The sequence below is a fragment of the Odontesthes bonariensis genome, chromosome 6 (assembly GCF_027942865.1).
Source record: "Odontesthes bonariensis isolate fOdoBon6 chromosome 6, fOdoBon6.hap1, whole genome shotgun sequence".
Classification (NCBI taxonomy): Eukaryota; Metazoa; Chordata; class Actinopteri; order Atheriniformes; family Atherinopsidae; genus Odontesthes; species Odontesthes bonariensis.
This window is the reverse complement of record NC_134511.1, coordinates 3,644,867-3,668,492: the sequence shown is the minus strand read 5'-3', so window position 1 is coordinate 3,668,492 and position 23,626 is coordinate 3,644,867. Positions and strand designations below refer to the sequence as shown.

The window sequence follows — 23,626 nt, the reverse complement described above, 5'->3', positions numbered from 1 at the left end:
TCTTTTAAAAAATATATTTAATTTTGTACTACAACAAAACTTTGGGTGGATTTACTCGTATCCAATTGTGTGTTTATTTGTAGTTTTTGATGTGATGAGTTTGATGAAAAGTTTGCTTCACATCAGCACAAAGTACAGCCTTTAAAAGCTCCATCAACACCTCTGATGGAAAAACATTATTAAAGTAGAGCAGCTTGACACAGAGAGAACAAGCTCAGCTGAAAGCTTGTTCCTCCTCACATCCACCGAACCGTCCCTCCTGTGTCCAGCAGGGGGCGCTCAGCATCAGCTGAAGTGCGTTTCCGCTTTCTAATCCTGCAGTTTTACACTTTTCTTGGATTTATGATACTTTTGGTGCATTGGAGTGGTCAAAGTAAGTTTATTAATCCCAGACAAAACATCTTTTTGATGTAATGTCTATGATCTGAGAACTGCTCACTCCATTTGATCTGTTTAAAAGTTTAAATATTAAGTTCACTGATCATAAAAAGGTAAGAAAATAAATGTTTGACAGACGATTTAAAATAGAAACTATTGAACACTGAAGTGATGCTCATTTATGTACATTTCTACACAATATATTATTATTTTAACCAGATGTTTGCTGTTTCATTCTGTTATTGCTGTTGATATTCTTCATATTGTTGCCACACAAACTGTGGAAGGACACTGGGTTGTGTTCTCCTGCCAGGTGCCATGTTGGACTGATGGAGCTCTTTCTTTTTGTGGCAGAACACAGTTTCCTCCTCAAATACAGGGCTGATCAGACTGTATTAAAACTGCAAAAGGGACATAAAAACACCCCCATAAAACCTGACATTATCAAGCTGTTTATTATGAGCCACTTCTGTCTCTGCTTTCTCCTGCCGAGTTAAATATATGAACACATTAAAGCAAAAAAAGGTGTCAACAGAAGTCACAATCTATTCCACATGAACTATAATGAAGGAAGATTAAGGAAGCATGCAAAAACCAGACAGATACAGTTAGTTTATCCTGGTGCCAAATGAAGAGCAGATCCAGCAGAAAGAGTTTTAAAAGTTTAGCTTCAGAATCCAGAACAAACTGAAGACTTTCAGTCGAAGAAGGAAGAAACCAGAAAATATATATTTTTTAAATTAAAGTCTTTAGTGTGGCCCGTTCCTGTTTCAGTAAAATGAAATGATAGAAAAAGTAGGATCATATCAAAATGAAAAGGTGGCTTCTTCTCTGTGATGGTGGCTCCACAGCGCCCCCTGCAGGTCGGGAGGCCGCATGAAAACTTTAGATATGAAATCTGCTTTTGAGTTTGTCCGTGGCGCATTTAAAGTTTTTTTCAATCGCTAACAAGCGCTTACCCATACTTCAGATACGTTTTCTAAACTCTTAACACAATAAGCACAGCATGGGTATTTTGTGGCCATACCATTCACACATTTCATGTCATTTCACACAATATGCAGTCAAACACGTTTCCTTAACAGAGAAGCTATGCCCCCCAACAAAATTATGGATTGTTTTTGCATTATTTACGAATGTTAACACACAACATCCCACAATAGCAAAAACAATATTCCAAACCTTAGATACAGTATAAAAACCTCTGCTTCTGCAGTGATATTAGTTCAAAAACAATATATCTCAGCTGATAATAAACAAACAATTGAATAATTGTTTCTATTCCCACTTGACATGTCAATAAGGGCATAAGGTAAGTCAGACCTCACAATCGCTTGGCCCTATTTTCTCTCCCTTCGTATCACTGCCTGCTGTGCAGACCGAAGTGCAGACTGAGCAGCAAACACCGTAACAGGCGCGGCTATCGCTAGGTGGCTGAACGCATTGATATGAAGGGAGGCAAAAATAGCGCCAAGCGATTGGGAGGTCTGACTTTTTCCTGGAGAACGATTTTGTGATGCTAATGTATTACTCTTTTGAACGCACATTGTTTTGAGAAGCAAAACGCTTTATTTTTTAAACCCCAGCCAACTAGCCGGACTTCCTTCATCAACACCAAAACGAGGCTGGAACTCTGCTCACAGGACGCAGCAGGGGGTAAGAAGATGTTCATAAATGATGTTGCTGATATGGGATGTCATACAGCTTCATGTCAAAAGAGGCGAACTATCCCTTTAATAAAGATGTCTTTCACCAATCAGTAAATTCTGGAGCTACGGGCCATGCATGTTCTGGTCCTCACTGCTGACCAATGACACCCGACAGTCTTATTTTAAAACATATTTATGTTGTTATTAATCATTTATACTGTAATATACAATTAAAAGTGGAGGAAAAGTCGATGAAAACAAGCAGATGTTTTGGTGGGCCATCACCGGATTTAAAAGACAGTTTGTGACATCTTGGACACCCCTGTTGGGCCAAAGTGGCTGCAGCGAGCTCTCAAAGAGGTAACAGGAAACATCCACCAGGTAGGATCCGACCACAAATACCAACAGGACCTGAGCTTGGCCTTTCCTTTATGCCTCACCACCTTATTCCTGTCCACATACATAGTTTTATATTTATATTATATATTTATTAGATTCTTTTAATATTCTGTATTTGCTCTGTCTCTGGTTGATTATTGATTATTGTTGTTATATTTTTTTCTGACATGGAAATTTACCCTCGTGTGTTCTGGGAAGTCTGAAAAAAGGAAAAGGGGGGGAAATGTTTTTACTTTTGCTTTCCTGTTCTGTTACAGCAGCTGGCAGCTAACATAAACAGAAAGAAAACTTTCTACTGACGTCAGAGATCCTGAATAAAATACCGGAGCAGATCACCCGCCGCCGGCAGTAAGCTGGAGGACCCGGTGAGTAAACTTGGTTGGAATAAATAAATGATAGTAATATAAATGTGTTAATTATATAACTTGTGTCGTTCAGGGCAAAAAACTCGCCTGGACTGGATATATGTCTTCTATTTTCTTTTTCTTGAACACTTATAGAAGTTGAATGGGTGTATTTCATGATCCGGGTTTCCCACAGAGAGGTTTCTCTGTGCTTCCTGAAACAGCCACCTGCCTGACAAACGTTTAGGTTTCACTCATTTCAGTCCTTTCCTTCGCCAAAATGTGTCCCGTTGTTTTTGGTTTCCCTGCAAGCTCCGCCCCGTGCGAAAGAAGCGCGTGCTCGCTGAAAACGGACCCAGCTGAGGCAGCTGAGTGAAGCTGACACCCCCACCCACGTGATTGATCGGTTAGTGCTCAGTTTGTGCTGCTTTGGTTTCTGAGATATTAAAGATTATTTTTTAGGTCGGCCGTGCACGTGCCACGGAGCTCCCTACGGGGAGCGTGAAGGCTCAAAGGTGCTTTCTTTTCTGACTCTGAGGAGCGTGCATGGCTGTTTCTGTGGAAGTTTTTCTGTGCCATCAGAGTTTGAATACGAATTTCTAATATTGAATTTTTACAGCATCAAAATCAGACTTTGAATTTGAAAAACCAACAGTGTAAAAAAAAAAAAACGATTTTTTTGAAAAAAGATTGATCGATCTCTTACAGCTCAGCTCAGCCTTCTAATTGGGACGCACAGTCTATGAAACATCTCAGACATAAATCTGTAGAAGATGTTTCCTCCCAGAGGCTCTGAGATGATGGTGAAGTTAGACCCAACTGGGTAGATGGAGAGTAAGAAAGCGTCTCTGCAGCAGACAGTTTAGGGCCAGGACAGATTGGGTCCTTATTACTTATATTATGTATGTATGTCGGTATATATGTATGTAAGTATGTATGTATGTATGTATGTATGTATGTATGTATATGAACAACAGCTTATTCAGTGTCCTCCTCTCCACCACAAGTCTCAACAGACTCCAACCTGAGAGCAAGTGCAGAGGCAGCTTTCTGAATGATTGTGTCCAGTCTGTTAGTGTCGCTGGCTCTGATGCCGCTGCCCCAACACAGCAGCAAAGAAAACGGTGCCGGCAACAAAACTGATGAAATATCTCCAACATCTTGCTGCACAGGTTGAGCAAATGAGGGATAACAGAGTCTTAGAGCCTCACTGTTGCCACAACATTTCATATTTCTCATTTAACTCGTATCAGCGCGCCCAGCACGCAGTGATTGTTAAGTATCTTACATGATGATTAACCCACCTGGCAACAACGGCTGGGGGTTGAGTTAAAGGGGAACTCCGGGGCATTTGAAGCGTGTTTCCATTGCTAGAGGTTGTCAAATACTGATAGTAGGACACAGAGAGGTGCAAATCTGCGCTCCCTGTGTGAAGATAGCGCTGTTCGCTCAACCTGTCATCCGAGGCTAATACGTGGTGGCTAAGGGGCAAGCGCTAACCCTTCCACGTAAAACAACAACTTACACACTGCAGAAACGTCACACCACTTTATAAACCATCCGACAATAAAGTCACAAGCCTTACCATCAAAACCATATGCATGGTTCTCACATTACTGGCATGGGGACGTTACAAAACAACTTTATAAACAGCATGTAACTCACCGGCTGGTTGTAGGCTCGCGCATGTGAAAGCCCAGAAGAGTCGATGGAGAATAATCCCATATACAAAACAATTATATTCTCTAGAAAAACTGCGTTCAAGTATTTAAAACATTACAACAATATATTACAACAATATTGTTGTAATGTTTTAAATACTTTACGTGGAAGGGTTAGCACTTGCCCCTTAGCCACCACGTATTAGCCTCGCATGACAGGTTGAGCGAACAGCGCTATCTTCACACAGGGAGCGCAGATCTGCATCTCTCTGTGTCCTACCGTCAGTATTTGACAACCTCTAGCAATGGAAACACGCTTCAAATGCCCCGGAGTTCCCCTTTAATTCACCACTGATACATCTCTGAGACACCAGTGAAGGTTTTTAATTCAGTTTAGTTTAATTTACGAATACTTTGATCATTCTCAAAGGGAAATCATATTGCTGCAGTATTAACTGTCTTATATCTTAGATTAAGATTAAATAAAAATCAGCTGACAAACATGTAGAAAGACACAAGATGTTCAGAGTTATTGCATCAGTCTGCACTAGCCATCAACATCATTCTGATTGGCTGCTGCACCGAAAAAAAAAAAAAACCCTTTGTAAGTATTTGCACTCAAATGATTTAAGTAATATTTAATGCTGCAATATCAAGTAAATTTTTACTTACCATAAAACATAACAGTTTTAAAGATATTAAGTAACATTTACTTGATTACATCTAAGTTTTAAGTTCTATTTATTTAAACAAATTAAGTAAAGTCTACTTGTTTTTCATAGGCAGCAACATCATTTTACTCAAAATTTTAAGTAAATTTTATATAACTGTAGCATTTGCTGTTATGAAGTAACTTAGTAGATTTTAACGATACACTTTCAGAGTAAAGTTTATGTAGTGTTTCTAGGTTTATGTACATACAATTATTAAACATTTAGATTGTATGAGGAAACCTAAGTAAAACGTACTCTTCCCCCATAATTCATGTTACGTTAATAAAATGTTTCATTTTACTTAAGAAGCTCCAGGTTAAAAACATTTCTGTTCTCATGTGTCTATGCATGAAATCTGCACGATATCTTTGAACTTATCTGGACTGTTGCTTGTTTTTACATTCATTTAAATTATTTGATTTGTTTCTCTTTATATTCTTTTATGTATTTTAATGCTTCTTCCACTCCCCGCTGCAATGCTTTTATTTTATGTAAAGCACTTTGAATTGTTTGTACATGAAATGTGCTTTATAAATAAATTTGATTTGATTTAGTTCTTACTGAATCTTAAAAATACAAGGTAGAAATGATGACAGTTACTCTAATAGAGTTTACTGTGTGTGTAAGCACACACTGATGCGGCGCCGAGCCCCTCTCTTTGGTTTATGTGAATTACTGGCCATGCTGGTGAGTTTGTAGCAACATTATAGTGCATAAACCCTTCTTTTTGTCTCTTTCTGTCCTTTGGTCTTTTTCTTAAGAGGGGGGTGCAAGCTCCAGCAGTTCGAGCTCCAGCGGTGCAAGCTTCAGCGGGTCACTCTTAGCCAGCACGACTGGGCTCGGTAGTATGGGCATTGTGAAAAGAGAGAAGCTGCGGGATGTGGCTGGAAGTGACCCGTGGGTAATAAACAACGGCCTCGACAGCGATCGGCATCCTCGCCCACCTACAGAGATTGTGAAAGATGCTCGTGAACTGGTGGGCAAGAGGCTGCGATACAACCTCGTCGAGTACAACTGCGAGCACTTTGTCAAAGAACTGCGATACGGGTCGGCCCAGTCCACTCAGGTAGGTCAGACCACGTTAGTCATGTTAGTCAGCTCCCTGCTGCATGCCTTAAAGGTGTTTGTTTCCTCCCTGCAGGTGCAGGAAGTGCAAAACGGAGGCGTCAGTGGAGCGCTTTCTGGGGTGATTGAGAGAAAGGTGACGCGATTTGTATTAAACATTTTTAGAAACTAACTGGCATTGTTCATTATGAGTCTGTTCCAGATCAGCTTGCAGCTTCGTCCCCGTTACTTCATCATGTGTTTACTGATGGAAGTCTTTCTGCATCTGTGTCACGCTGCGCCATCTGTCTTCCTCTCAGTGTTTTGAGAATAAAGAATATTTTTCACAAATCTTTCTGAGGAAATATTCTTTTAGTTAAAAGAGACAACGACAACTACTAGATTGATGAGGATTTAATATTGTTAAGGAGTCAAGCTGGGATTTTAGGTCGGGCTTTAAAGGGATAGTTTGCCTCTTTTGACATGAAGCTGTATGACATCCCATATCAGCAATATTATTTATGAACATCTTCTTACCCCCTGCTGCGTCCTGTGAGCCGAGTTCCAGCCTCGTTTTGGTGTTGATGAAAGTAGTCCGGCTAGTTGGCTGGGGTTTAAAAAATAAAGCGTTTTGCTTCTCAAAACAATATGCGTTCAAAAGAGTAATACATTTGCATCACAAAATTGTTCTCCAGGAAAAAGAAGTTTCTAAAAGAAGTTTTAGAAGAAGTGCTTCTTTGTGCTTCTTCACTCGTCTTCTCAAACCTGACTTCTTGAGTCACTTCCTGGTGTTCAAAGCATCAAAGCTGAAAAGTCTCTTTTAACAGGTGGAGGATAACAACCTTCTGCTCCGACCAGTTTCAGGGTGAGAGGACATGACAGAGGTTCAGAAGATATGAAACACAAAGCCAGAGATGCCTCCTCTGGAAAAAAGTATTGCAGAACAGCAGCTGTGACGTATGCATACACAGAGCAGAGAGAGCATCAGGCCTTTCTACCGCATACTTCTCCTACTACTCCTACTAACTTTTTGAGTTAGTATGAGAGTTTAAGTCAGCGAGAAGTCCCCTTGATGCATACTAGATTCGCCAAAATGTTGGGTATGCATCATGAGGTTACTACTCATACTCAAACTACCCAAGATGCAACGTAACGTGACGTCGCCGATCGTCATTTCCTGTCAAAACGACAGTTTCAAGCTAGCTACAAGGAGGGTAGGTTCACTTCCTGTTTTCAAAACAAAAGCACCAATTGTATCGTAATGGCTTTCCCTGTGATAAAAGGCAACGGGTATTTTATTTAGTGAAAATAACCAGAAGTGCGTTGCTCACTGCGGCTAGCTTTAGTAGCGCCGAATTCGTGGGAACAAAATTGTAAACAGCCGGTATTTTGTCAGGTTTTCAACACGTTGGGGATCTAAACGACTACTTTCTCACCTGAAAATGTTTCAAATGTTGCTAAAGTTTACAGAGTTTAGAGCTTAAGCGAAATCAGCTTCAGGCCGGCTGATTTCGGCTCGTGCAGGAGCGAAGTGCATTGTGGGTAAACGCTCTGCATACTGTCTGATCGATGAGTATGCAGTATGCAGTATGTTTTTAACGCCACTAATGGCTTGGCACCTTCTTATCTGTCGGACATTTTAACTTTTCGCAACTGCGGTAGAGCCCTGCGCTCTTCGGGTCAGCTTCTTTTAGAGGTCCCAAGGTCGAGATCTAAACAGTGGGGTGATCGTTCCTTTGCCATTGCTGCTCCTAGACTGTGGAACAAACTGCCCCATGATATCCGCACCATCACTGATCTCGGCCTTTTTAAATCGAAGCTTAAGACCCACCTTTTCAGACTGGCGTTCGAACTCTGATTAGGGCCACTATGCATCCATTCTATCCGCTCTTTTTTAATTATCTTAATTTTATACAAATTTTATCCAATTCATTTTATTGCACTTGTGGAAGGCGTTTAATGCCCTGCAGGACTTTTAGCACTTTTACCATTTCTGAATCGTGTTTTATGTTTTGTTTTATGTATTGTTGTTTTTATCCTGTTGTAAAGCACTTTGAGTACCAGTTGGCTATTATAAGGGCTATATAAATAAAGTTTGATTGATTGATATGGAAGTATGTAGTATGCAGTATGCAGTATGTAGTATGTAGTATGCGGTTTCCAACACAGCCTGGGTCTCCGCAGCGATGGCCAAGAACCTGCTGTGATCACGGCGGGCTGTCGGAGAGCTCTCCTCTGACCTGCTGCACCTCATGTGTTATCACTGTGTCCAGCAGATGGCGCTCCAACAGCAACCACGAATATGACATATGTGTCACAGCCTCTTTGCTTTAAAACTCCTCAAAAACAGTTTCTGTTGATGATTGGAAGCATTATATCACCAGGAAAAGCTTAAACTGGCTCATGTCTAACAGGATGATCAATGACTGAAGAACTGGAGCAGCTACAGCTTCTGATGAGAGGCTCTGGCTGCTGTTGTGGGCTTCAGGAAAATCTTTCTTCTTTTTAGATTTAACGATAATACGCAGCACGCAGGCAGTGCCTTTTAGAACTCTTCTTCCATTTATAGAATTACTTCAATGACCCCGAGGAAGGAAATGACCGCTCCCACTGGTGGGGGAGTCCCTTCTTCCAGCCCAACAAACCCTTTACTTTCTCTTTCAGTCTTAGTAGGAGAACCACAGAAGAACAGAAGAGAAGCAGCAAAGTAAGTACTTTTGTTGGATTTAGTCGGATAGGCAGATCAGCACAGCTGTTAAATCAATCTTCTTCAAACTTAGAGATCCTTAAAGGTCCCTTAAAGACCCGGGAGAAGTCATTTGTGCTTTAATCATTCACAGATGGTTCGACTGGTTTGAATAAAGCGCAAACGCTTAACTTTGGTCTTGGTATTCCTTCACAGGCTCCCTGCCAGTTGGTTTTAGGATTTTACTGTGTATGACAGACTATAGGATCTTGGATGGCAGCAATCGCTTCGGGGTGTCGGGTCCCTGAAATGAGGGAAACTGAGTTTATTAACCCTGAAATGAGGAAAACTGAGTTTATTAACCTGAAATGAGGAAAACTGAGCTTATTAACCCTGAAATGAGGGAAACTGAGTTTATTAACCCTGAAATGAGGGAAACTCTGAGTTTATTAACCCTGAAATGAGGGAAACTCTGAGTTTATTAACCTGAAATGAGGAAAACTGAGCTTATTAACCCTGAAATGAGGGAAACACTGAGTTTATTAACCCTGAAATGAGGGAAACTTAGTTTATTAACCCTGAAATGAGGGAAACTGAGCTTATTAACCCTGAAATGAGGAAAACTGAGTTTATTAACTCTGAAATGAGGGAAACTCTGAGTTTATTAACCCTGAAATGAGAGAAAACTCTGAGTTTATTGACCCTGAAATGAGGGAAACTGAGTTTTCCGTTTCACAAAGGGAGGTAACTCAAACCAGAGAAAGAGGGGTAACTCTAGCCTGTTTCACAAAGGGAGGTAACTTAACCTCTCGGTCAGTTACCGTAGTAACAGACTCTATGGACCTAACCTGGTCGGGACCAATATAGATGAGAAGACATTTATGTGTGTGAAAACAGCATTATGTTGGGGATAAAAAGCTGTTAATGGTTTTAGTCTTCAGTATTTATCTGACCTGCCTTTAGTCTATGAGCCTCCCTCAGGTTTCTTATTGATTCCTAATGTGGGGCTAAAACCTACGGAGAAGCATCTTTTAGTGTTTATGGAACAGCCTTCCTGAAGACCTGCGGGCAGCTGGGATTATAGTCAGTATTTTACCAATTTATTTAATTGTTACTTATTTAACACATTTATATTCTTTGTACTATAAATGAACCTGTTTTAAACCATTTTTTTATTTTATTTGAATATCTTATCCCTTTTTACTCGTTTTACTGTCAGTGACGGTTAAGACGGCGCTTTTAATGAACATTATCCCTTGTATATACGTGTGTGTGTGCACATGCATGGGGTGCATGTGTGTGTGTCTATGTGCGACTCGTCAGCTTGTGGGTTGGAGATTTGGATGCATTGGGAATGCAGGGATACACTTAAAGGAGAATAATCCCATATACAAAACAATTCTCTTCTCTAGAAAAACTGCGTTCAAGTATTTAAAACATTACAACAATACATGCCCAGTAATATTCTTGTAATTTTTTAAATACTTGAACGCAGTTTTTCTAGAGAATATAATTGTTTTGTATATGGGATTATTCTCCATCGACTCTTCTGGGCTTTCACATGCGCGAGCCTACAACCAGCCGGTGAGTTACATGCTGTTTATAAAGTTGTTTTGTAACGTCCCCATGCCAGTAATGTGAGAACCATGCATATGGTTTTGATGGTAAGGCTTGTGACTTTATTGTCGGATGGGTTATAAAGTGGTGTTTCTGCAGTGTGCAAGTTGTTGTTTTACGTGGAAGGGTTAGCGCTTGCCCCTTAGCCACCACGTATTAGCCTCGCATGACATGCTGTGCGGACAGAGCGATCTTCACACAGGGAGCGCAGATGTGCACCTCTCTGTGTCCTACTATCATTATTTGACAACCTCTAGCAATGGAAACACGCTTCAAATGCCCCGGAGTTCCCCTTTAATTTGGCCTGGGCGTGGCATATACCTTTAAAGTCCAGTCAGTGGATTTGGATTAGAAGAAGCAATAGCAGCTGGGGGCCCAGCAGGGGGAGCACTTAGGGAAAACAGACTTTTGGAAAAAACAAAGAAGAAGTTCAAGATATTTAAGTGGAGGGTGTGGTCCTATGGTGTGGCCCATGTGAGCCTTTTGAAACCAGGCGGCCATTTTGGGTGAGTTTGCTTTGAGTGAGTTGTATGGCTTTGTTTTTGCTGGCATTTTTAGTGATTATAGGACTGTTTAGATGAGTTTGTCTGCTGGAACTGCTCGTGTGTTTTGTCGCGCACTGCTCGCACATTCTCAGCGCACAAGAAAATCTATGTAGCGCATAAAATTCACCATAAATGTATTAATTAATATCTAATACCAGACCTAATGTTTTTTTGTATCATTTTTCAATGTAACGCAGTGTGACAGGTATTCAGCCAATGATACGATACGGTTTACATACGCTATGCAGCCAATCGTAGCATTGATAGTGCTTTCATATGTGCCCTGCCCATACGCGCCGTGCAGGTTAGCTAGCTAACAACAGTGCGGTGGATGACAGGAACGGGCAGCGCCAGCGACACATCCACTCATCAAGCCAAAGTAAAAAAAGAAATGCGGTTCTGTTAGGATGGAATGGCTGTCTGAGTATGTGCAAACAGAAGAACAAGCGGTGAAACTGGGTGATTTTTTTTTTTTCTTTTTTTGTGAGGAAGGTCTACTCTGCAAAACATGCAGGCTGCAAAGCATGACTCTCACATATAACATATAACATACTAGGCAAGGCAAGGCATCTTTATTTATATAGCGCATTTCATACCACAGGCAACTCAATGTGCTTTACATAAAGACAAGGCATTTAAAAGAACAGCATAAAGCACCATAAAAACAAGCAATTTAAAGAGAAAAAAAAAATAGAATAAAAATTAAAGCAATCAAAGAAGAGGGGAAAAAGAAAAATATAAACTCAACCATAAGCACACCGAAAGAGAAATGTTTTTAACCTGGATTTAAAAGTGCTTACAGTTGTGGCTGATTTCAGTTCTGCTGGTAGTTTGTCCGAGTTGTGTGCAGCATAACAGCTAAAAGCTGCTTCACCGTGTCTAGTTTGAACTCTGGGCTCCACTATCTGACCTGAGTCAGTAGATCTCAGAGCTCTACTGGGTTTATACTCTGCTAGCATGTCATTCATGTATTCTGGACCTAAACCGTTCCGTGATTTGTAGACGAGCAGCAGAACTTTAAAATCTATTCTGTATCTGACCGGGAGCCGATGTAAAGACTTGAGAACTGGGGTGATGTGATGTGATCTCTTTGTTCTGGTTAAAACTCGGGCTGCAGCGTTCTGAATGAGCTGCAGCTGTTTGAGACTCTTTTGGGGGAGTCCAGTCAGAAGACCGTTACAGTAGTCAAGTCTGTTGGAGATGAAAGCATGAATCAGCTTCTCCTGATCTGTTTGGGACATGAAACCCTTAATTCTGGATATGTTCTTAAGTTGATAAAAGGCTGATTTGGTGACTGATTTGATATGATTGTTGAAGGTCAGGTCTGAGTCTATCAGCACGCCGAGGTTCCGGACTTGGTCTTTAGTTTCTAGAGACAGTGACTCAAGATGTTTACTGACAGCAAACCTCTTCTCTTTGTTGCCAAACACAATGACCTCAGTTTTTTCTTGATTTAACTGAAGGAAATTTTGGTTCATCCACTTTTTGACTTGCTCTAAGCAGTCGCACAATGACTCTATAGGACTGCAGTCATCTGGAGACAGTGCCAGATATATCTGTGTGTCATCTGCATAGCTGTGGTAGTTGACTTTAGAGTTCTTCAGAATTTGACCCAGAGGCAGCATGTATAGGGTGAACAGAAGGGGTCCAAGAACTGACCCCTGAGGAACTCCACGTCATAGCCACTCGATCAGATTGATTACTTCCAATAGTCACAAAATAACTCCGCTCCTCCAAGTAGGACCTGAACCATTCTAGGACTGTCCCGCTGAGTCCTGCCCAGGTTTCCAACCTGTTCAGCAGTATACTGTGATCCACAGTGTCAAATGCAGCGCTGAGATCCAACAATACCAGAACTGACACCTTGCCTGAGTCAGTGTTCAACCTTATGTCATTTAACACTTTAATAAGAGCCGTTTCTGTACTGTGGTGAGGTCGGAAGCCTGACTGAAATTTGTCAAGGAGTCCACTGGAGTTCAAGAAGTTACTGAGTTGATTAAAAACCACTTTCTCAACAATCTTGGCTATAAAAGGAAGATTTGAGATGGGTCTGTAGTTGGTTAAAATGGAAGCATCCAATGTTGTCTTTTTTAGGAGTGGCTTGATGGCAGCTAATTTTAAGGGTTTAGGAAACGTGCCTGATTGAAGTGAGCAGTTTATTATTTGCTGCAAATCTGTTTGGACAGAGCTTACAATAGTTTTAAAGAAGTCAGATGGCTACACATCTCATGAACAACAAGATTTTTGTCTTTTTCATTTTAAGTGGGCCCATATTAAAAGTAAAATAATGAAAATTGCTGCTGTAATTTGATTCTTTTAATAAGCCATGTAACTTGATATGAAGGTTTATAGCAGGTGTGATACAGGTGTGTGGCCACAGTGTGCACATCTGATGTTGCTCACAGTGGTCCTCAGTGTGCTCAGGGAGCTTGTGTGTTTGCCCAGACACATGAAAAGTTAGAGGGAACATTGCCCCCTACCCGAACCAAGGTTTGTATCCCCACCCCGCTGTGACTGGTGTGCAGTTGGTGAGAGGCTGAGGTAGCTTGTGGCTGGGGAAAAAAAAAAAAATAAATTGGTTGTTGTGGTGTGAGGGGCAGTGTTGGCTGGCATTATTGGAGTGACTCTGGGATGCCAGTGGTCACTCTCTAGCCTCATGGAGGTGTGGTGGGCCCAACTAGATGAAACACTGATGAAAGGAGGTTCCCACCTGATGACCCCAATGACATGTTGGTCAGCACTGCTCACTGGTCTATATCATAGGGAGTATAGGGAATTATTCACTGAGTCTGGCCCATTTTTTATTTTTTTTCTTTAGCACAAGTTTCTTGCGTTTACCTTGAATATTTAATATTATCGGCTATGTAAAGCACTTTACATTCTGCTGTTTCATACGAACAAAATGCAAGAAAAGAGTGTTCAGCAAGTACGATGACACCAGCTCAGGGATTCCTGCTGAGAAAGAGAAACACAAGTTAATAATAGAAGGAAGATTTTTTTTCCTGCAGCTCTGCACCGAGATGGACGTCAGACAAACCTACTGCCTTAAGTTCAGTGTCTGCATTCTTAACTCTAGAAACACGAAGAAGTAATTCATTTCATGACGCTCCTCTTCTTTTGAGCCCCTTCCAAACTGTTCTGCTCTTTCTGTGTTTCATACATGACAAAGAGAGAAAAAATGTCTCTACTTTAATCTGACCTCTGCTGATGGAAAGCAAACCAACCAGAAATAGGGTTGAAATGACTTCTAAGTAACTGCACCCTGTTTTTTATTCAGTTCTTGCTCAGCCACATGCGCAGTTATCACCACAAGGAGTGAGAGTCTTTGAATGCCAGATCAGCAGCACCGAGTGCATTTACAGAAGAGAACAATAGAATTAGAACATTTGCATGAACATAAACATTAACGCCGTCTCTCGTGCACAAAGATTTGGTTTCTAAGATTACTTTTTCTTGCAGGTATTTTCTATCAAGTTTCTGCGAACGGAAGAAACTCCAACATGGTTTGGACATGTTTCTTTATTTTCATTTTGTTAGACAAACTTCTAGAAATCAATTTGCATTATTTCAATTTGTCATTTTTTACTTTTTATTCTTTGCAAATGGTCTCAACAGAACGAGTCAGTGGTTTGTTGAAAGTTGTGATTTCCATTTCAGTCAAGTAATGTTCTAAACAACTGATTTAATCCTCTAGTTCCACGTTACAAAACAGCCGGAGCTTGGGGACTTGATTGAGATCTTCAGAGGGATTTATCAGCACTGGGCTGTCTATGTTGGCGGAGACTTTGTTGTGCACTTTGTGCAAGGTGAGGCCCACCAATAAACACAATTTTTAGCACAGTGCACAAGCACGTCACACTTGAATAAGTTTAGTTTCTTTCTGTCATCTGGTTTGTCTTCTCAGAGGGGGGTTCAGGCTTCAGCAGCTTCAGCAACTCCGGCTTCAGCATCGGAAGTGGAGACGCTAAAGGGGCCTTTGTGAGAAAAGTGAAGCTGCGAGATGCTGTGGAAGACAACAAATGGGTGGTCAACAACAGTCTGGACCACAAATACACACCTTACAGTCCAGGGGAAATTGTGAGAAGGGCCCATGCAAAGGTGGGCGAAGAACTGCGATACGACCTCCTCACTTACAACTGTGAACACTTTGCCAATGAGATGCGCTACGGGGTAAAGGTGTCCAGTCAGGTACTGGTATGTACATCTTGTGCTATTTTGGCCAAATAAAACGACATTTTAGTTTTTTATCTAGTTCTCACACAAGCTTTTCAAGCTGTGACTGACATTCTGTGATTCCGCATCAGTCAGTGGGGTCACATGGCACTGGAAGGATCGGATATTGGCTAAATTACAATCAGACTGAGTTATTAAGTGCATGTAGACACCTTAATCTGACTAAGAATTGGATCGGATCGGATTAAGACCCCGAGATAACTGGGTTGAAAGTCACACTAAACCTGCTTGTAGACGCTGAAGCACGTGGTGAATCAGACTTTGCGTTTTGCGCATGCTCCAGATGTTTTCCCGGGGTCGTGACCCGGAAGTCAAAGGAGACGATATTACTGTTGTTGTCGCCGTCAGAAAAAAACAAACAACGCGATGGAGAATGCTCCGTTGGGCATCGAGTTTTGCAACAAGCAGCTCATCACAGACCAAATGTAGAGGGACGTAGCTTCATCTTGCTCTGCGTTCTCCATCTTTCTCCAATGCCTGAGTTTGTTGTTGTTGTTGGTGGTGAAGAGGTCAACAGGAAGTGGTGAAAGTCGGCGTCCTTCTGAAGATATTTATATCACTGGAGATCGGCGTATATCCATATAACGGGAGAGAACAGGACAGAGACAATACAGCCTCTAAATAAGGCATTATCTGTCTTTATTTCATCTATACTTTAAGACCAATGAATGAATGAACGCGTGTTATTGAGCTGTTAGCTCAGAGCTGCCGTGTTGTTGTTATCCGGGGCTATCGGGGGGCTGATAGGAAGCTTTCTCCACACGTGTCGAGTGAGATGACGTCATCACCGCGCGCCGCTGCAGCACAGCTCATTTGGTGACGCCGACTTTCACCAAACTGTTTGATGAACGTATTTTATGCCAGAAATAAGGTCCAGGTTTTAAAAAAAAAAGCGAAGTTCCCCTTTAACTTCGAACCGTTAGCGTAAACCTGAACATAACCTAATTATAACCCTAAAACGAAGTCTTAAAGGGGAACTCCGGGGCATTTGAAGCGCATTTCCATTGCTAGAGGTTGTCAAATACTGACGGTAGGACACAGACCGGTGCAAATCGGCGCTCCCTGTGAAGCGATTGCGCTGTTTGCGCAGCCTGTCATGCTAACCAAATACGTGGTGGCTAAGGGGCAAGAGCTAAACCTTCCACGTAAAACAACAACTTGCACACTGCAGAAACGTCACACCACTTTATAAACCATCCGACAATAAAGTCACAAGCCTTACCATCAAAACCATATGCATGGTTCTCACATTACTGGCATGGGGACGTTACAAAACAACTTTATAAACAGCATGTCACTTACCTCTTGTCGGTAGGCGCGCGCATGTGAAAGCCCAAAAGAGTCAATGGACGATAATCCCATATACAAAACAATTATCTTCTCTAGAAAAACTGCGTTCAAGTATTTAAAATATTACAACAATACATGCCCAGTAATATTGTTGTAATGTTTTAAATACTTGAACGCAGTTTTTCGTCACGGAGAGCCTCCCGGAGACGCTCTCCGTCGCTTGCGTGCGTCGGCCAAAATTCCTATCTATCCGTCGAGGAGACGGAGGCTGTGTTCGAAACCACATACTTCTCCTACTACTCCTCCTTCTCATACAAACTTTTTGAGTTAGTATGTGAGTTTTAGTACGCGAGAAGTTCCCGGATGCATACTAGATTCTCCGAAATGTTGGGTATGCATCATGAGGTTACTACTCATACTCAAACTACCCAAGATGCAACGTAACGTGACGTCGCCGATCGTCATTTCCTGTCAAAACGGCAGTTTCAAGCTAGCTACAACGAGGGTAGGTTCCCTTCCTGTTTTCAAAACAAAAGCACCAATTGTATCGTAATGGCTTTCCCTATGATAAAAGGCAACGCTGCGGCTAGTTGCTCACTGCGGCTAGCTTTAGTAGCGCCGAATTCGTGGGAGCAAAATTGTAAACAGCCGGTATTTTGTCAGGTTTTCAACACGTTGGGGATCTAAACAACTACTTTCTCACCTGAAAATGTTTCAAATGTTGCTGAAGTTTACAGAGTTTAGAGCTTAAGTGAAATCAGCTTCAGGCCGGCTGATTTCGGCTCGGGCAGGAGCGAAATGCATTGTGGGTAAACGCTCTGCATACTGTCTGATCGATGAGTATGCAGAATGGAAGTATGCAGTAGGCGGTTTGGAACACAGCCGGAGACTCGCGGAGACCTCAAGGGTTGTGATTGGTCGGCTAACAACATCATTTCCGGAATCACTTCTCCGGTTTAGCTCCTTCCTCTCAGAACAACAACAACGCCGCCATTTTTGAAAGAGTTTCCTGTGTGCCGGTCAACATTTGGTCAAAATGATTTGCATTTCAACATCAACAAGCTCCAACTCCAACAACAGTCTCTCTCTCTCGGTCGCCATCGTTCACTGTGAGGAGTGGAACGGAGCCGGAAGGTGAACAATCAATCAACCACTTTCACCATAGACGTCGCCAGATTAGCTCGTCTAGCGTAGCGTCGCCTACTGATCGGGAGGTGAACTGCCTTGCGTATCCGACATCCCGACAGAGAACTTGGAAAGGTTTAACAGCCTCTGCGTGACCACGGAGTCGGATTGACGAGGCCTTTAACCCTCAAAAATGACTTTTTACCCACGGGGGAAGCATCTCTGTTCCCATATTCATAGGAAGTCCACATAAATTCATGAGCCGTCAGATTTTCATCCCCATCAAGTGAGGAGAAAAACAAGCACAAAAACACAAGAGTAAAGCTTTAATATGGAGGTGCTCTATGAAAAATACTCTCTGTCTAAAAGGTGTTTGTTTTCTCCCCGCAGACGGTTGCAACTGGTGGGTTGGCTGGACCTCTTTCCTGGTTGGGATGATAGTTTAAATTTAACTAATCACAGTGAGTTAGTCGTCACTATCGCCACATGATGCGTTCACCGATGGAAGAGTTTCTCTGCCTGAGATGCCATGTTGTGCCCTTTCATGGTAAAGAACATGTTATGCAAATTTTGATTTATATTCTTTCTCAAGAATCGTTCCCTTGATTAAAAACGCCAACATAAAGTGACCTGATGTAGCTGTCATGTACATTATGTGGTTAAGCAGAGGTTAGAGGTTAAGGCCCTGAGTTGTAACATTTTCCTTAGGTAAAAAAATCATTCGATATACTCAAATAAGTTTTAGGCCATCACTCTTTTTATGGTGTTTTTAAGAAATGACTGTTGTGTTTAACGTCTACAGATGAGGCACAGAGAAGTGGTTCTTCAGACTTATGATGCGCATACCTGCTGTGTTGTGATGTGATGTTTCTCGCTGTAATAAAGCAGTACCCTTCACTCAAACCTGACATCTACAGTGAGTTCCTGAGCGTCATGGCTTCCCTTCAACAACTTCAGTAACAAGCATTCCTGGATTTGATCTGATTTGATCAATAAGAAATTATTACTACTATTAACTACAAACTCTGCCAAATGCTCCAAAACTAAGAGAAACATTTTGATAGTAACGTTTGTCTTCGTTTCACTGTAAAATGTTTTATATAAATGACATTCTGTGGATGTTGATGGAAGGCTGTCATTCTAAGAAGTTCTCCCTTAAATAGAAGTACGACAGCAACATAAAACAACACTGGGCTTCAAATGATTTCCCTGCATCCAAACAGCAACAGAAGAATGCTGCTCGGTGTCCTAATGGAAAGATATTGTGATTTCTGCCAGAGACCGAACAAATATAATCGTAATTCATTTCTAGATTAAAATAAAACGACATTAGATCAGAATTGTTCATGTTTGCAAGCGGCTGACGCTACTGAGGTATGCTCGCGCATGTGAAAGCCCAAAAGAGTCAATGGACGATACTCCCATATACAAAACAATTATCTTCTCTAGAAAAACTGTGTTCAAGTATTTAAAACATTACAACAATATTGTTGTAATATATTGTGATGTCCATGGTCTGAGAACTGCTCACTCCATTTGATCTGTTTAAAAGTTTAAATATTAAGTTCACTGATCATAAAAGGGTAAGAAAATAAATGTTTGACAGATGATTTAAAATAGAAACTATTAAACACTGAAGTGATGCTCATTTATGTACATTTATACACAATATATTATTATTTTAACCAGATGTTGGCTGTCCAGAAACGCATTTCATTCTGTTATTGCTGTTGATATTCTTCATATTGTTGCCACACAAACTGTGGAAGGACACTGGGTTGTGTTCTCCTGCCAGGTGCCATGTTGGACTGATGGAGCTCTTTCTTTTTGTGGCAGAACACAGTTTCCTCCTCAAATACAGGGCTGATCAGACTGTATTAAAACTGCAAAAGGGACATAAAAACACCCCCATAAAACCTGACATTATCAAGCTGTTTATTATGAGCCACTTCTGTCTCTGCTTTCTCCTGCCGAGTTAAATATATGAACACATTAAAGCAAAAAAAGGTGTCAACAGAAGTCACAATCTCTTCCACACGAACTGTAATTAAGGAAGATTAAGGAAGCATGCAAAAACCAGACAGACACAGTTAGTTTATCCTGGTGCCAAATGACGAGCAGATCCAGCAGAAAGAGTTTTAAAAGTTTAGCTTCACAATCCAGCACAAACTGAAGACTTTCAGTCGAAGAAGGAAGAAACCAGAAAATATATATTTTTTAAATTAAAGTCTTTAGTGTGGCCCGTTCGTGTTTCAGTAAAACGAAATGATAGAAAAAGTAGGCTCATATCAAGATGAAAAGGTGGCTTCTTCTCTGTGATGGTGGCTCCACAGCGCCCCCTGCAGGTCGGGGGGCCGCATGAAAACTTTTGATGTGAAATCTGCTTTCGAGTTTGTCCGTGGCGCATTTAGGACAGAGTTATATCTACTATAAACTTATTATTACTCATAGAAGATAGACATATTATTTAATTGTATGTACAGTTTAAATGTGTGACTGAAAGTATGACTGTGTCCACTTTAAACTCAGCCTTATTGCACTTCTGATCAGAGTAATTGATCTAACTAACTAATTCCTGGTTAAAAAAGAAACAAACTAACCTTTAAAGGAGAACTCCGGTATTTTCAACATTAAGCCTCTTTTCTGAGTCGTCTGCAATGTTTTAGAACCCCCTCACCGCTTTTTTGATGTTTACTGCTGTCTCCGGTATTTGGCTAATTTTGATTCTTCTCAACCTGCTTCAGAATGGCAAGTCATGCGCATGTCTACAAAGGTCCGTAAAAGCACAATAAACGTCCATTTTCAAAATAATCAACTCACCGGAGTGGTTACTGGTGTGCACTGGTAATCCATATCAAATTTCGTGTGGAAAAGTTGCTTCTGTTGTGTTTTATTTGACATTTTGTACTGGATGTTCGTTGATATTACTCCGCCACCGCTAAGAAAATAGTGCGAGCATGAACGAGCTGCCAAATAAAACACGACAGAAGCAACTTTTCGTCATTATACAGAGTAGAACAAACTGTCCGCAGCCCCTTTCAGTGCAAAAATAGCAATAATAAAAGAAGCTATAATCTAAAAAAGTACCAAAAGTGATAGAGCAAAAGACTATAAAACACTTCTATGTGCAAAAAAGAAAAGAAAGATTTACAATAAATAGACCGCTATTAAAAACAAATTGTCATCTCTGTCTGACCTTCTAAAAAAGGCAGTTTTCCAGGCTTATTTATCAGTTTTATTTGATCCGCTGAATGTTAGAGTTTCTTAACTGCTTGGGGAAGTTAGGAGTTTTAATAAATAACGACTGTCTTTATATGGAGTTAAAGCAAACAGCCTGTTTGTACAATTAAATGTTGTATAAGAAAGCCAAATGACACAATTAAACACATCTGAGAACATGATAGAAAACAAAACTTAACTTCAAGCCAAATTAATTCTATGCTTGAGTAATAATGAATGAAAAATACTGCCCTCCTTATAAAAAGATAGCATCTTCATTCAGCTTTCTCTCTTTTCAGCAGAAAAAAATCAATCCTGTAAAACACAACAGAACCACAGAAACACAGCACCTACAGGACAAAAAGGGAGAAATCATCAGAACATCCAACAAGTGTTCAAACTGGGTCAGAAACATCTTCATTCAGCCACTCAACATCATAAATTCTTCTGCCAGTTCCAATGTCTGTAAGATTCCAGTTAAAGCATTCATTTGAGCTGAGCTACTGTATGTAGAGTGTGTTGTGTCCAGCAGGTGGCGCTCTCACTGAGAACATGAAGGATTAAAGAAACCCTGAAGAAACGGAGCAGGGAGAGGATAAACTGAAGGCACGAATATCAGAAATGGAACAGGAAGCTCAACAAATGGGGACTGTAGCTCCTCCAGTGATAGGCACGAGGCGAGGTCGTCTTTATTAAAATACTGGCTTTATTGATGGTCAACCCGTGAGAACTGGGTTAAGGAAAGAAAATAATAATAATGCTGTATGCATGTCTCATACATATTTGTCATAACATAGCAGAGATTAAGCTAAACACTTTACAAAATGGCGCATGTAAACACAATAATCTTCAGACAAATGACACCTTCACTGCAGATAAACAGCAGCTAACCAAGCTAACTGCTGCTTATCACAGAGAGGTGCTAAATGTCTGCGGAATGCCCCGTCTTTTCTTCCATCTTCTGTCTATTTCTGCTCCTTTATTCAATGACAACCTATCCACAACACTGCAGGCAGAAATGATCAGGCTTTCGCGGTGGTTTTGTGACGGTGCGTCGCTAAAAGAGAGTCTGCAGCCAGGAGCTCTTGGGGGCTTCAGACCTTCATCTCTTTTAACTGAATTAAAAAAATTAAAATTATCCAGATACTGCAGCAGCATCATGGATGACAGTGTTCCTGCTCTTCATTGTTTTCTTCTCCACCTTCGTGGTTGTAGAGTAGCGGTAACCTTCACGTAGCAGCGCCACCTCTGTGACGGAGAAGAACTACTGGCGCATCGACTTGCGCCACATCGTGACGTCATTAACACCGCTCGCGCTTGCAGACGCAGTGTTGCCAATTTAGCGACTTTGTCGCTAGATTTAGCGACTTTTGGCCATCTCTGGCGACAAAAAAAATAATCTAGCGACTTAGCGACTTTCGGGCTGAATCTAGCGACAATTTAACTTGTTTTGTGAGTGACAAATCAGTTGCCCCGCGACACCATTCAAGCCGAGACAGAAGCACTGCAGGACGGCGGCAACCCGGCATACCGTCATTTCCTGTCAAAACGTCAGTTTCAAGCTAGCTACAACGAGGGTATGTTCACTTCCTGTTTTCAAAACAAAAGCACCTTTTTATCGTAATGGCTTTCCCTATGATAAAAGGCAACGGGTATTTTATTTTGTGAAAATAACCGGAAGTGCGTTAGCTCACTGCGGCTAGCTTTAGTAGCGCCGAATTCGTCGGAACAAAATTGTAAATAGCCGGTATTTTGGCAGGTTTTTAACACGTTGGGGATCTAAACGACTACTTTCTGGCCTGAAAAGTTTCAAATGTTGCTAAAGTTTACAGAGTTCAGAGCTGAAATCAGCTTCAGGCCGGCTGATTTCGGTTCAGGCAGGAGCGAAAATATATAATATGGGCGTGGTTACGTCACTTATGACGTCATGACGCAATCTAGCGACATCTAGCGACTTTTCAGAGAGCCAATAGCGACTTCTTGTGATTTTTTTTTGGCAACACTGTGCAGACGCGGCAACCATGCTGGGGGGGCGGATCAAGATGGCGCTCTAGACGGACGTACTTTGGGAGCTCTGAAAATCAACCGGCACATTTTCTTATTTCAAAGGGACCTGTCTGCTATAAGGAGACATTGTACTATACACGGTACCATTAATAAGTGTGCAGGCACCGGAGAGTGAGAATGAAGACTGCAGAAAGAAGAAAACACGAGCAGTGGCGGTCCGACACTGATTTACGCCCCGGGCGAAACCCGGTGCATCCACACGAAATGCCATCAAACATCCTGTTTTCTGTGTTTATTTGAAAGGCGCGCGCGTTCATCCCCCTCACTATACATGTCCCGTTTCAGCAGTCAGGTTACTGGGTGATTTCTACAACAGCTTCAGCCAATGATGGCCAGGCCCTGCGTAAAGCGCTTCCCCCGCTCCATCGCATTTCTTTCCTATTGGTCAACGGAGCCCAGCTCAAAGAGAGGCTTCCTTCAAGCCATGAGGAAAAGGCTCATATGTAGTTTTTCCTGTAGAATAATCTACAGTGATCGTTTAAGAAAAAGTGCAGTTTGCAGGCGTTCCTTCAGGCAAATCACCAGGAATGCTAAGGGGTTAAGGCAGTTATGATACTTTATTGTGTCATAATGATAATGATTACACTTGACACTTTTTTTGTTATCACCCTGTGAGTGAAATGAAAGGCTTGAAATCAGAAATGACCGACCAAGGG

General features: G+C 41.4%; 2 protein-coding genes across 2 annotated transcripts in view; both read left to right on the top strand.

The window, feature by feature from the left end:
• LOC142381846 (phospholipase A and acyltransferase 3-like) overlaps positions 1–18,714 on the top strand; it is a 36,552-nt gene extending 17,838 nt beyond the window's left edge. Inside the window, exons 2-6 of the mRNA XM_075467107.1 lie at positions 8,853–8,895; positions 14,496–14,539; positions 14,731–14,842; positions 14,941–15,230; positions 18,075–18,714. Of these exons, the coding sequence (XP_075323222.1) occupies positions 14,537–14,539; positions 14,731–14,842; positions 14,941–15,230; positions 18,075–18,122 (453 nt within the window). The 5' untranslated portion in view covers positions 8,853–8,895; positions 14,496–14,536 and the 3' untranslated portion in view covers positions 18,123–18,714. The remainder of the gene's footprint in view (positions 1–8,852; positions 8,896–14,495; positions 14,540–14,730; positions 14,843–14,940; positions 15,231–18,074) is intronic.
• Positions 2,693–6,540, top strand: LOC142381847 (phospholipase A and acyltransferase 3-like). Its single transcript, XM_075467108.1, has 4 exons — positions 2,693–2,791; positions 3,083–3,176; positions 5,906–6,210; positions 6,286–6,540. The coding sequence occupies exons 3-4, from the start codon at positions 5,992–5,994 to the stop codon at positions 6,379–6,381; spliced, it is 315 nt and encodes a 104-aa protein (XP_075323223.1). The 5' UTR covers positions 2,693–2,791; positions 3,083–3,176; positions 5,906–5,991; the 3' UTR covers positions 6,382–6,540.
• Positions 18,715–23,626: the final 4,912 nt, after the last annotated feature.

What these genes read in the sequence shown, in the direction of transcription:
- LOC142381847 (XM_075467108.1), top strand. Translation starts at nt 5,992, where the DNA reads ATGGGCATTGTGAAAAGAGAGAAGCTGCGGGATGTGGCTGGAAGTGAC. An exon ending in GGTCGGCCCAGTCCACTCAG is followed by an intron (nt 6,211 to 6,285) that starts GTAGGTCAGACC and finishes TCCTCCCTGCAG; the next exon opens with GTGCAGGAAGTGCAAAACGG.